Source organism: Myotis myotis, unplaced genomic scaffold (assembly GCF_014108235.1).
Source record: "Myotis myotis isolate mMyoMyo1 unplaced genomic scaffold, mMyoMyo1.p scaffold_m19_p_8, whole genome shotgun sequence".
Lineage (NCBI taxonomy): Eukaryota > Metazoa > Chordata > Mammalia > Chiroptera > Vespertilionidae > Myotis > Myotis myotis.
Genome location: NW_023416390.1, coordinates 69,837,923 through 69,852,454, shown reverse-complemented (window position 1 = coordinate 69,852,454; position 14,532 = coordinate 69,837,923). Strand labels below are relative to the sequence as shown.

At 37.2% G+C, this 14,532-nt stretch overlaps 1 protein-coding gene across 1 annotated transcript in view; it reads left to right on the top strand.

Annotated features, from left to right (window-relative positions):
• Nucleotides 1-14,532, top strand: part of ARHGAP15 (Rho GTPase activating protein 15) — a 666,367-nt gene that overhangs the window by 28,681 nt on the left and 623,154 nt on the right. The window contains exon 2 of the mRNA XM_036320866.1: nucleotides 2,039-2,218. Within this exon, the coding sequence (XP_036176759.1) occupies nucleotides 2,054-2,218 (165 nt within the window). The 5' untranslated portion in view covers nucleotides 2,039-2,053. The remainder of the gene's footprint in view (nucleotides 1-2,038; nucleotides 2,219-14,532) is intronic.

The window sequence follows — 14,532 nt, the reverse complement described above, 5'->3', positions numbered from 1 at the left end:
ACAGTATAGTGCAAATACTGAAAGTGTACAGTTTGATTACTTTTAAAATATGTAGACTACTACTGTTCAACCATCATCTAAATCATAGATAACAAACATATCTATTACTCCCAAAGATTCCTTGTATCCAGTATGATCCACTTCTCTCCCCATCCCATCCCTAGATAATCACTGATCATCTTTCTGCCACTGTTTGAATTTTCTAGAACATTATGTAAGTGAAATCATAAGCACCCAATAAGTACTTTTATTTTTTTTTTTTTGCCTGGCTTCTTTCATTCAGCACATTGAATTTGTAATTTATCCATGTAGTTGTATGCATCAATTTAGAATTTGTCCATCTATTAATCTGTTGATAGTTATCTGGGTCTTTTTTTTGAGAATAAAATGCATACTCCTTAATTCTTTCTGTACAGTGTCCTTGGAAAAATGACTAGTCTCTCTGACTCTTAGTATTCTCCTCTATAAACATGTGTTTAATGTCTGTCTCATAGGTTTTACAAGGATTAAACCACCGAACACATTGCCCGACACTCAATTGCCTTAGTGGTGTCAGTTATGAGGTGACACTTTCCTCCTATTGAAATGCTTTCATTCTTTTCTAGTTATTTTAGTGTCCTCTTAAACATTACCATAATTCAAGCCCCATTGTCTGCTCCGAAGACATAGGGCTACCAATATAGTTGCTTCTTAAAATTTCATCCTTCTTTTGGAATTTATTGGCTTCTATAACTGGTGACAAAGTGTTCTGTTGTTTACACATAGGCCCACGCTAGCTATGGAATGTCTACCTAGGCGGAATGTGGAGACAACAATCAGGCCAGGATCTGTTTCTAGAAGCTTAAAAGCTGTGTTTGCATTGTAAAAGTTCTATATTAAATGAGATGATATGTTAACTTGTGGTGCTTATGGAGAGGAGCAGTTGAAAATAATTATGGATTTGAGGAAGTAACTAAAGCCCTTCTAACCCACCCATTGCTGCTACCAAAGTTCATTCAGTTCTCTTTGTTTTCTTTTTCCAAATTATTATTTCTTCACTGCTACTCCTTTAAATGTGCCCACATTCAATTTTCCTGCCTGGTCAAATTTTGTCTATGCAAATATAAATAAATACATACATAAATAAATGCATAAATAAATAAATGGTGTTAATTTTCTCTTTCTTCACATTCTTTGTAAATATTATGTCCAACTAAGCTACTAAATCTAGTTCAGTTGGCAGATGGTGATGGACATAAGAATTTTAATGCCCCTTGTGGATATTATACGTGTGTGTGGTTGGGTGGGGGGCGGGGGGGACTGAGGCTAAGTACCATGCTAATAAGATCAAGCCAACATATTTGATAGTCATTGGGACCAGGGTGGTTTGCTGTAATGACAATTCTATTTACTTAAAGTTGACTTTATTGACATAGTTTTTTGTTCACCAAAAAGCAGTGTTGGTGGTCATGTGTGGAAGTGGAGTGGGTAACAGATGAAAATGTGAATACAAAAATAATATAACCTAAAGATGACTAGATAACAACATCATGAAATATAAGGAACATTGTATGATATTGCCATTTTTTTTTAAATATATTTTATTGATTTTTCACAGAGAGGAAGGGAGAGGGATAGAGAGTTAGAAACATCGATGAGAGAGGAACATCGATCAGCTGCCTCCTGCACACCCCCTACTGGGGATGTGCCTGCAACCAAGGTACATGCCCTTGGCCGGAATTGAACCTGGGACCTTTCAGTACGTAGGCCGACGCTCTATCCACTGAGCCAAACCGGTTAGGGCGCCATTTGTTTTTTAATGGAATTAGAAATTGCACAGAGTATGGGCATGTTGCCTGTGCACTTTGAAGTCCTCTGGCATGTGCAGCATTGTCCAGTAATTTAATTGACTGAAACAGTTGCAAAGAAATGAACTTTTTATTTACTACTCAGAAAAGTAAAGACTTTATATTTCATTTTTGTACCTTATTGGCTAATAGGAATGTGCACTCCACCAAGAGTTTTTAGAGAATAATATAATGTTTTTATATTTTCTCAGGGATAACACTGTAATATGCAGAAATCTACAAATTCAGATACTTCCGTAGAAACACTGATTTCCACCTGCCAAGGCACTGGAGCTGTGCAGATGAGAATCAAAAATGCCAACAGTCACCATGATAGACTGAGCCAAAGTAAATCCATGATCCTCACCGATGTTGGGAAGGTCACTGAACCTGTAAGTCAATATCCTTAACAACCAAGTTCCCTAACACAGAATTTTGTGTAAAAAACAACAACAACATAAATTAGCCTTGTTTTATTTGTTTTCCTAATGTGCATGAGAAAACTGATTTTATAATGTATTTTATCTTGCCTACTTATAGTCATACTAATGTCCCCAGTTGCAAGAGAAGGGATGAGCTTAATCCAGAGTGATAAAGTGGATTTGGAGCTAGCTAGACTGAAGAGCACCTTTGCCTCATTTTAAGGGTCTCCACTATCATGCTTCAGTGTCATAAAAATAATGAGGTTATGCTAGCATGTGGTGTTTGTACTTCCAAATACAGTACATCACTTTGAAAAGCCAGAGGCTAAAATTAGCTAAGAATAAACCGAGACGAGAAAAAAGTCTTTGGGGAAAAAAACCCACAAAAACGTGACAATTTCTTTCTTAAAATTATCTCAGCGATATATGATATTGGAAATTAGGACTGATTTGGAATGAGCTGAAACGATTGAAATGGTATGGCAATTTAAGGTTTGGAGAGGAAGCCATTTTGTTTCGATAATGTGTCATTAGGAAGATTTGAAATAAAATAGTTAGAGATGAACTCTACTGCCAATTGTGTCCCTGCCCCTGCACGCATCCTGAGCCACTAAACACACTGATTGCGATGAGTCTCCTCTGGTTAATTTTCTTCCATAATGGTGGTAACTTGCAGCTGAGGCCATAGGATGTTACAAAATTATTGATGCAATGTTAGCCACTCTTTTGGACCCCGGATCTATGTTGTTTCTCACAGTGAGAGCAAAAGCGAGAAATAGTTTAGCTGGGGACAGGCTGTGTTTTCCAGTCACCCAGCAGAAATATGTGAGCTATTAATTGTGTGTTCCGTTAATATCACAGGGACCTATGAAATATTCAGCTCCCTAACTGAGTTATTAAATGAGATAAACTTGCTGAGTAGCATGTTACCAATTACATGTATTCCCTGTTTTTCACTCAAATTTCAAGTGCCAAATTAACCCACAATCACCTCAGGCACCTGAGAAATACAGGATTTGAATCATTCCTTCTTCAGGTATTAAGGCAAATGTAGCATAAGGAAGCCAGTGATTATATTTTGGGAGCGAGAAATACACCCTTAGATAAGGTATCCAGAGATGCATTTTTCTTTATTTATTTCTCATTTAAAAGTATTGTCTGCAGGGAGGCACAACACTGCCAGCCCGACTCTGCTTTTGAACCAGCTAAAATGTTCCTCAACTATGAACTTGAGGCAGTGGTTAGAGTAAATTATTGGAATCTCTATAATGTATTATCAGTAAGAACTGTACCTTTGAAGAAGTTTAAAAGTTAAGTATATTTAATGATGCCTAACATATTTTATTGGCTGTGTTTAACAAAAGGCACTATGCCGCAGTTGTTTTTGACAAGCATGAAAACATCACAGCGTGAGACTGCAAAAGGAATTATGGAGAGAAATTACAAGTGATCCATCTCTCAATGAATTATCCACCTCAATAGCCCGCAGAACTCAGCTACCAATTAACACCTACTTTATTACATGTTGGGATGTACTTAATAACTTTCATGTGTTTATGCACTATTACCTTGACTGATGCCTCTTGTACAATTAGGCATAATTGGCATATCAATATGCAAAAGTTAAAAGGATTAACCCTCTTAAAACTAATGAGCATTTCTGTATCCAGCTGCTAAATGAGACAAAATTAGCATTTTTCACTTTTGGGCAGGATTTTATCATGCAGTTTCTCATTGTTGATATTACCTTGTTACATAACTTTAGTTTGGGGGTTTGTATGCGGGACTGCTGGAGAATAAGAGTTTTCCAAAGTTAAATCCGCCATAATTATCCCAGCTTTTGTTTCCTCATTCTTAGCCTGGGCAATATGTATTCCTTGATAAGGAACAAAAGTAAGTTACTTTGGGTGATGTGAGCTCAGTGCATAATTATATAAAAAGGGTATTTCAGTGAGGATATGTCATTTCACCGAGAAAACTTGGCTGAGATACTGTATTGAAAGCTTGCCATGGCACTAATTTTCTTTCTGTCTCAGTTCTTTTCATCTCTTTTTTTCCATGCACAATTTTCTGACTAGATACTGACAGAATGTAAAGTATTTGGGCATATTTATTCAAACAAGCCTGTTAAAGATATCTGCTCAAGCTAACTAAGAACTTGATCTTTCAGAAGTTGAAGGTTGGAGTGAGGTCAAGGGGGGGTATTTTGAACTTAGGAGAAATAGGAGAAAATGTATAATAAAAATGTGTGCATATGTTTTCTGTACATTTAATCTGTACAGAAAAAATTAAGAATACTTAGAAACTATATATATATATGTCTTATGCATTCTATTTAGTATGCATGGTGTATATATATGTGCACCCTATTTAATATGCATGGTATATATGTATATATGTACACTGGCATGACAATTATGCAAATATGGACTTATTAGAGTACATAATAACACAAGAATCTGACCTTATGTTCATAACAATTTAACTTATTACAAAAAGTAATCAAAGGTTCTAGGGTCAAATCAATTATATAATTTTGTCATTAGTTCACAAATTCATCTTCTTTATTTTGTTCAATTGTAAGTATGTTCAATACAACTGTGAGCTCAGAACACAATATAAACTTCTCCTATATACCTGATAAGAGCCTATTTGTTGGTGTTTAAATCTAGGAGCAAAAGTTTGAAATGTCAATATGAACATTAATTCAACCCTAAGCCCTGCAAACGTAGGTGAATTTACTTGTTAAATTAAAAGTTTTGATTACCTAAGTGCTGCAGGGAAGCTTTTCAGTGACCAGGTATCGATACTCCATTACTATTTTATTGGGTGGTATGCATCATTTTCCTTAAACACCAAATAATCATTTTTATGTGGTTTATAAGATCGATGCCTTTTCAAAATTCAAAGAGGTCACTTTAGTACTTGGGGAATATTGGTGAGGGAGGAAATTTGGACATGGGAGGACATGGTTAGCAAGAAAATTGCCTGTCTGTGAGCAAGATCTGGAGATCTCTGCTTGGTGGGGAAGGAATGTTCTTTGGTCTCAGTGGTTTGCTGTCTCACCCTCAGTACTGGAGCGAGCCCTCTTAAAGGTGGACTGCTATTGATATATCAGAATGTGCTACCCACAGAAGCAGAAAGCTTAGTGAGTGTAAATGGGGCAAGTGAAGTGTGGCTTTTTAAAGGCTAAAAAGGCTAGCATGCAATCCAGCAAATAGCTAATGCAAAAGGTTGTTGCATTAATGTGGCATTGATGTTTTTTATAAGAGCGATCCTCCAACCTAGTAGACATTTTAGAATAGATATTAATGAAGAGTTTGAATAGTTGAAGTCAGGAAACTGCAGGCATAGGATTTGCAGGCAGGAGTAGTTTCGGTATTTAATGCTGGTGGCTTAAGCAGCAACATGTATGAATATTTACCATTTCCATCTTGTAAACCCCACATAAGTGCATTAATTCATTCATGGCCATTATGGACAGGGAAATATCTTTCTATTAGTGTTCAGATAAAGACTTAGCTTGAACCATTGCTAAACATTAACACGTAAGATTCCTTTTGCTTCTGTTAACAGTCTGGGCTCGTTCATGTTCCTTTTAAATCTATTATAGGAAAAAAGAGGAAACAACTTTCTTTGTTTCTTACTTCTGTGATTATAGGATACTTGCCAAAGTTGTGGCTAGCCAAAAAGGCAGACATAAAAATTGCTACTAAAAATATAAGCCTTCTGTTCAGTCGAGTTTTTGAGAAATGTTATGAGACTATATGACTTGTCCATGTTTACTTCAAATCAAGCTTATAGTTAGGTTTGAGGCTTTGTTTGTATAAATTGTCCTGAAGTGGATCCTGATATTTAATTAAAATGACACTAAATCACTTTGAATTGATAAGACTTGGCATCTCAAACAAAGGTAATTGCCCGTATTGGTTTTGTGAAAAAATAGCGCCGCTTGGAAAATGTGCAGCCAACACAGACTGTCAGCTCCATTTATAGATCAATATGTGAAAACCATTGATCAGGCAGGCATGGATAACAGTAACACTTTGCATTTATTTGTTGTTTTTATACCACATTAAGGCTTACAGGATTATAGGCTTCCTAAATATTTTGACTTCCTCATAAATATATGATCTGTTGCATGTTAATTAAAAGAGAGTCTGCAGCCATTTCTAAAATTGTTTTTAGTTTGATGATTTCCTTTTATTGCTGTGGATTGTATGATCTGGAAAAGGATTAGTTTCCTTCTGCATAAAGATTATTAAAGCTCATTTTAATGTGTCCTACTTAATGTACGATGTGGCTGCCTTTTTGCTTTGAAAAATATGGATACAGACAATTATTTTCTCTTAGCGAGTGGCTGATTTTTTATTTTTTTTTTTATTAACTGGGCAATCTCAGCACCCAGGGTAGAATTATTTCCTGACATATTTTGCACACCCGGTAGATAACGGGTCTTCTCGATTTCTCCTGATAGAATTTGTTTTCTTTCTTTTTATCTAGCTCTGTAGTACAGGCATCTGATTAAACATTATGTAGAAAATAAACTGCTCATCTCAATTAAATTCCAGACACACACAAGTATAATTTGAATTCTGTTTTTCTGATTCAACAACAAACCTTATGAGCTGTTGTTATACTCTGCATCCAGCAGTTAAATCTTCCTTATCTCATCAATGTAAGGACAGAGTTTTGTTCCTAATCTTTATTGGACTATTTCGATGACATTTGTAAGGCATTTTGGTTTATAAGGAAAAGCTGGAGCACAGTGGAGTGCGACTCTCCATAGATCCAAGCTTCAGATATGACTAAGCAATAATGTGTCTTCCACCACAATTTTCTTTGCCACTGAGAGGTCAATTTTGTTGAGAAATCTTTTTATATCCTCCATATACATCAGGAGTGCTGCTTTCCACAAAATACTTGGCCTTTTCTGTGATATTAAAACAATAATAAAAGAAACAAGATTTCAAAATCAGCAACATTTTTTATGAAATTCAAGGGTTACCTAAGGTACATAGGCTTCTGTAGAGCAGACAAAAATAGTTGATTAGCCTGCATTTTGACTTTTACATAATATGCCCTGGGGAGGGGGGAGAGAATAAAAAACTCCACCAAAGATTGTTTTCCTTGCCTGCGCCATCCCATGTCATCTCATGCTGTGAAAATCTTTAACTCTGTTTACCAAGCACAAATGGGACTTGTCAAAGGTTCAGAAAGTGTACAGCAACACTGTAGAGCTGGACTTCAAAGAACGAGCCTGGGCTCCCGGATTCACATACATGGCTCTGCCTTTTCCGTTTTTATCTTGAGCACAGCTACATTTGTCACCTCCTGCAGATTGAACACGGTGCCGAGTGTACACGAGATGAGATACATTTTTTAAAAAGTTAGTCCTCTGATTACTAATTTGAATCCAAAACTCTAACCTTGTTAGCATCTGGACTTATTTCCATAATAACAACCCCTTCAGAACCTACAAAGTAATGAATAATTGACAACAAATGAAATGTTTTGATAGTTGTCGGCACAAAGCATGTTTAATGTTTTGTGTTGCTTCCTAGCTAATTATGTAGATGACACATTTGTCAGACCTTGACTGCCATTAGAAACGTGTTTCCAGAGGGGAGAAAAACAGGCTATTCATAGAGTAATTAACTAGAATGCTCAATGACCTGTGAGAGATTCAAATCGCTGCCAGTTCAGACATTGTTTTGTTACAGAAGCAGAGGGGTAATTAAAATTCCAAATTACAGTCCTATGATGGAGCATTTGTTTGTTGACAGTATACTCTTACTCTAGTTTGTTAATTCTCTTTTAAATTGCTTCTAATCCATTTTATAGCTTTAGGAGTTCCGTCTTTGAATTTACTGACAACTAATATTATGGTAAATTGTACTTCAGTGGAGGACTGAGTGCCTGACAGTTTCCAGGGAGCGCAAGGTGGCTGGGATAAAACAGCTCCTTCCTGAAACTGGCATATCAGGTGCAGTCAGTGGGAATGCCACTGATGGGGAACATCTTGTTAAACACTGTTTTTCCAGTTCTGCATCAGGGAAACACATTCGAGTAAGAAATACAAAGATAAAAAGGAAAGCAATGGTGAACACCTACAATGGAGAAGGAAACCTAATCTCTCAACAAGAAATGATTGATGAAGGGGCTGTGCTACCAAGAGGGAAGAGAGAGGCATTCGGGCTGCGGATGATTTGGGGAAGGGTGTTGAGTTCAATGCCAAAGATGCAATAGTCTGTAGGGAAGCTCACAGGAGCCACGCAAAATAAGAGCATGCTTTGCAAAAGTACCTTGCATCTCAGGTGAATAACAAACTGCAGGATAATGGGTATCAACCATGAAATTTTTTGAAGAATCATTAGCATAGTTTACAGATCTGGAAGGCTAACATAGCTGAACAATCCAGCTCAAGTGAAATAGTTATTTAGGTTGCTGAAAGTGAGAATATAGTTTTATTAAAAAGATCTGACAGAAGTCACACGGTATTTGATGCAGGCGAGCTGACAGAGGCATCCAGTGAGCGTTGATTATCCCGAAGTCACTGTCAGCTAGGATTGATTTTCACTTTCTCCGTTTATGTAACGGTTCCTGTAATACAGCTGACCTCGAATCACGTTACCTTGTCATTTCTCTGCATGGATCAAGAAGAGATGAGCTGAAAATAGCTAGACACTGACCTTGAACTTGCCAGAAAAGTGAGAAGAGACTGCGGGGGTTTTCTGTAGTTCACGTACAAAGATGAAGACAAACTGTTCCTCTGTCGAGTTCGCTGTAGCAGCACAAGGGGGCAGAGCAGCACTAGAGATTACAGGTAAAACAGCTTCTGCACAAGCCTGAAAGGCTCTGAAATACCAAGTTAGAGCCAGAGGTCTCGTTTTTACATCTTAGTGTAGACATAAAGGAGAATTACTGATGAATTAAAATCTTGGTCCCCCTGATGTTCATAATCAGTAATCTAAAAGTGTACATTCTAATTAAAAAAGCTTACCCTACTACTCTGTGTGGCAGCACCCATGCTATGCCAGTAAATTACTTGCAGTCTCTTATTTAATTCATATAATACACTTCACTCTTAAAATAACTTTAGGACCATAGTCAATATTATTAAGAGAGTTTTATAGTAAATTCCCAAGTTGATGCATGTCATTTTTAAGTACAATTTTAACAGAAGGTGGGAACAGTCTTTTTATATTAATTAAGTATCAAGCCCCCAAATTAAAATTGGACAGTGTTATATGGTAATGTGAACCCACAGAGAGGTAACATGCAAGCTGAAATATGATGTCTGCCACTTGATTTACATTTGTCAATACCTTGTAGATTTTCCTGTTTTAATACTTGCCTCAGTTTTCAAAATGTCCTTTATAGATCATCATTATAACCTCAATTAATCTAAAACACTGTAGTTGACATGGTACTTTGCTTGCTAGCACTTAATTAAGCAAAAATCATTGTTGCACTGATGCCGAATGTTACTCATAAATGGTACTCCAAAAACTTGCCAAGTGAAGCAGAGAACTGAAGCAGGTTGAGGACCAGAAGAAGAACAAACACTGACTTGATTATCCCTCAGGTTGTAAGTGCCTTATGTAATGGCAACATAGCATCTTTGCATGTGTAGTGGCATGGTAACACTGCAACCTTCTGCAGCAACGTGATCCTTTCTTGCATAGAATGAATTCTTTTTGTGTATGTGCACACACATACACGTATACATTATACTGTGTGCATATACTAGTATACTACATATATCCTATATAATAAAAGGCCAATATGTAAATTGTCTCTTCAACCGGGAGTTCTATGGGGAGTTCGACCAGGGGACAGGGCTGGCCGGCTAACCGCCTGTGGCCCTTCTTCCCAGCCGGCCCAGCCCAATTGGCCCTGATCAGGGCTGGCTGGCCGGACCACACCCGTGCATGAATTCATGCACTGGGCTTCTAGTGTGTGTGTGTGTGTGTGTTTGTGTGTGTGTATCTGTCTATATATACACATATATACAGAGAGAGATGTATATGATGTTTATATATTTGAGCTCATTACATTCTAGGAAAAATAACCACATACATTAAAAAATCTGAAATATCAAGATTGCTTCAATTCTCCTCATCTGTAGATTGACTCAGGGCAGTGACAATAAGTTCTGAGAAATAAGAAGAATTCTCATTTGTTTCAAGGATGGAATAAGTAGGAAATCATTCTGTTGCCACAAATGAGGTTGAAGATATTCAGAACACCTGTATTATCATAGGGATCTATACCTAGTTTGGGCCTCAGGTAGAGAAAATAGCTTTGTGCTTCAAGCATAAATCTTCCAACATAGGTTTCCATGTAGTGTGTATGTGTGTGCCAGAGGGGTGGGGACCGGGTGAATTGACAGCTACAAAATTGTTGTGTCTGAATTTGAGGTCTTTTTTGTTTGTTTGATTTTTTGTTTAACCTCACCTGAGGATATTTTTCCATTGATTTTTTTTTTTAAAGAGAGTAGAAGAGAGGAAGGGGAGGGGAGAGAGAGAGAAAAAAAGTGAGAAAGTGAGAGAGAGAGAGAGAGAGAGAGGTGAGAGAGACACATTGATTTGTTGCCTCCTGCATGGGTCCTGACTGGGGGCTGGGGATTAAACCTGGAACCCAGGTACGTGCCCGTGACCAGGAATCAAACCCGCGACCCTTGGGTGCACAGGCAGACACTCTGACCACTTAGCAACACTGGCCAGGGCTAAAATTGATGTCTTTGAAGGCAATCCTGAGGCATTCCTTAGAGGCACACTTCACACTCATGCTCCTCAGCGTGTGCAGACGACCTCTGGATTGCCCTCTCCCAAGTGGTAGGAAACCCAGCCCTAAATGGTTGATTTGCTTCTGTTTATAAGGTCAAGGCAGACATAAAGGTGCTGGCTGCAAAAACACTTCCCCAGAGTTGTTTTCCCCCTCCCTTCAGTGCATAAGGCTTTTAATAAGGGACTCCAGTCCCTGATGTGTTCAGATTCCGTTTATTGTTACCATCTGTTTAATTACCCTCTCAGGTTTGTGTTGGGAAGCATAAAGTATTTTATCCAGCCTTTGAATCCATGCGTTCCTAAAGAGATGTGGGTAAAGTACTTGTCAGTTTTCAAAAGGCATATTAAAAACTGATCAGCAGAACCATTTCCAAACAATATCAAGTAAGGGAAAAGCAATGATTTTTACATGGATGCGTCTTGTAAGTAAGTCGCAGATGTACAGTGCCACTCTCTCCCAGCCACAATGCATCCTCTCTGCGTGTGATCTCATAGGCTTCTCCTTTGAGGTGATGTGTTTTTATGATTCCCATTCACTTCCAATGCACTGGCAGTAAGTTTATTGGGGAAAAGATATGGGATTTCAATTATAACAGGGAGTATGGTTGTCATATGTCAAGCAATCTTAAGGATAAAGTAAGATAAATCATATACAGGGTGGGATACAAGCAGGTTTACATTTGTGAGTATGCAAAACAGAGATTATTCTTGTATTATTATTTATTAAATATTATATAATTTTTCATATGAACAACTGTAAACCTACTTTTGCCCCACCCTGTATATCCTCAGAAAAGGACAGAAAACTCACCCTGTATATCCTCAGAAAAGGACAGAAAACTCTTTGGAGGAAGGCAGAAAACAAACAATCAAACAAAAAAACACCTCAAGAAATCCGGTTATTTTACTCTTTTTTCACTTTGTCCTATGTATTATTATATTCTATCTTTTTCTTTTTTACTTAGAGAAGCACCAGTGTGTCATTTCTGGTGGCCCCTACCATCTCCACAATATGGTGCATTTTCCACATGCAAATGCCATTGACAACAAAAATTAAACTGACTGATGCAGACCTCTCACCCACTTATGTATAAATTATTTTATTTACTAGCATTTGGATGCAATAAAAAATAACATAAAATGAAACAAAAACACATTGAAATGTTTAAGTTTCAAAATATTTTCGATGCTTTACTCTGAAAACCAAAATATATAAATAATCAGGTGATTTTACTTTCTAAATCAAACAAGCCAAATGACTGCTAATGTTTTAATTTTTTTTATCACTTAGGAGGTGATTTTAATAAGTGAGCCGCACTTTCCCCCCTGAGAATGCAAGATGGTATTAGATTAAGAATGTGTTTGAACGTGTTCAGAAATGGTAGTCTTGCTAGTAGATGGGTGTCCTTCCACAGTATCATATACATAAACAACATAGATACTGTTTTCTCTGTATCCCTCTGTGTAGAAACCAGTGCCCTTCAAGCCTCATGATCTTCTATCATTTCTGTGGGGAAGAGAAATAGTGATGACATTAACTTTCCTCCACTACTTTTGGACACCTGACCTGCTTTCTTTCCCACAGGCTAAAAGGAAGCTGCAGTCTTCATATTTCCAATAAGAAGGGACATGTGTCTCCTTGCATTGCATTGTCTTAGATCATATCATGGAGCACAAAGTGACCCAATAGAGGAAGACAGGAAAGCAAAGTGACAGTTTTGTTTGCTCAAATATAAATGCCAACATCAAAACATGGAGGCAAGTCCTAGAGGCCCACTGCCAGATCACAGGAATTTAAATAGCGAGAGCTGTTCTGGACTCAAATGTATTCAAGGTGTAGTCTATAATCAGCAGTGAAAGGAGAAGGAACAAATAAGCTTTGCTCAGGTCACACAAACTGAGCGTAACTTCTGTTTTCAAGATCCATGAGAAAGTGAATCTGGCTGATACATGATAATACATCACCCACTGTGGTCTTACCTATTGATCATAGCCTGACAATGGGTAACCTTTCATGGCAACTTCCTCTTTTACCATGAATTATTGACAGTGTTAATGCCAATAACGCATGATCAAATAGATGGGAAAGAAGTTTACATTCCTGGATGTGCTATACTTAACCTCCATACTTTAAAAAAAAGAAAAAAAAAGAAAAAGAAGGAAAGATAGAAGACATTTTTTTCCCTGTCTTGGAAATACTAATGAATAGCTTTTACTTTCACACAGATTATTGATGTGACATCCTTATAATTCTCACCTAAAACTTATTTTGGATAGTAAAGACCTATATTTAAGCTAGTTTTATAATTGTTATTTTTGCCCTAGTGTTCTCTATCTTATATAATACAAACCCTTGGAAATGTTACTCTAATGGTGTGTCCTGAGGTCCCTGCGTTAATCATTTCCTGCTCACTGAGTGGTCATCACCCCAATCCTGCCTCTGTTTTTTTAAGAATTCCCAAAGTGGGAAAGTAGGCAAGCAGATCAACTACTTTCATACATTCATGCATTAGTTCATGCTTTTATTCATTTTACAGATATTTATTGCCATCCATTATATGTAGGAGCCTGCTTTGAAAGCTGAGGACACAAAACAGAAAGATTCTCTGTCCTGTTGGAGGTTACAATCAAGTGAGGTACACTCCTTATCCCAGGATAGCCCAGGTCTCAGCCCCTTCGCTTCCTAGACCTCATCATTGTCTCTGCCAGTACCGCCTCACTCTCAACAATAGTATTAGCATCATATACTTTACTTTATGTCACAAATATTGTACACAGGGTTTAAAATTGGCCTGTGAAATAAATAAAAAGTCTTCACTCTTTCTTCCTATAGATGGATTTCTATGGATTGTAAATCTCAAATCATTTTTTTAAAATTTAAAATCATGGGATTCCTACCTGATTTTAACCTACTTTAAACTCTCTTTGACATATTTCCTTTGTCTTGTCTCCTTTAGCATATCCAAGTTATTAAAGTACTTTCTTTGGTAACAAGTCAAGGTGCAAGTATTCTTAACTGGTTACATTTTATTCATTACCCATTTTTATCCCCCCTTCCTTAGTCTTGGTGAATTTATGATAAACTTTTAAGAGTCCATTTTTTTAAAATTAAAATGTTAGTATGTTTGTTTGCCATCTATGACTGCTTATACTTTCAACATGAAAACTGAAAACAGGCCCCACTTAGACTTTTACAGAGCATGCAAAATTTTCACCAAGTTTTTGACTATTAAAAATACTTATTGGATATTTGCTGTTGGTGTCTGGCAGAACATTGTCCTCCAAGCAGACTTGTGGAAGGTTTATGAAGTTGATTGTGGAAACAGTGACCTAATTTACAAAACCTATGTAAGTAGTCCTTATTATTAGTGCTATTCTTACCTATTTAAGAAGAACTTGCCATCACGGCCCTTAAAACAAGTTGCCGGCCATGACCAATGCGCACCTGCATTAAAGCAAGGATGACAGCACTGACTGTGAAGCAAAAAGCAG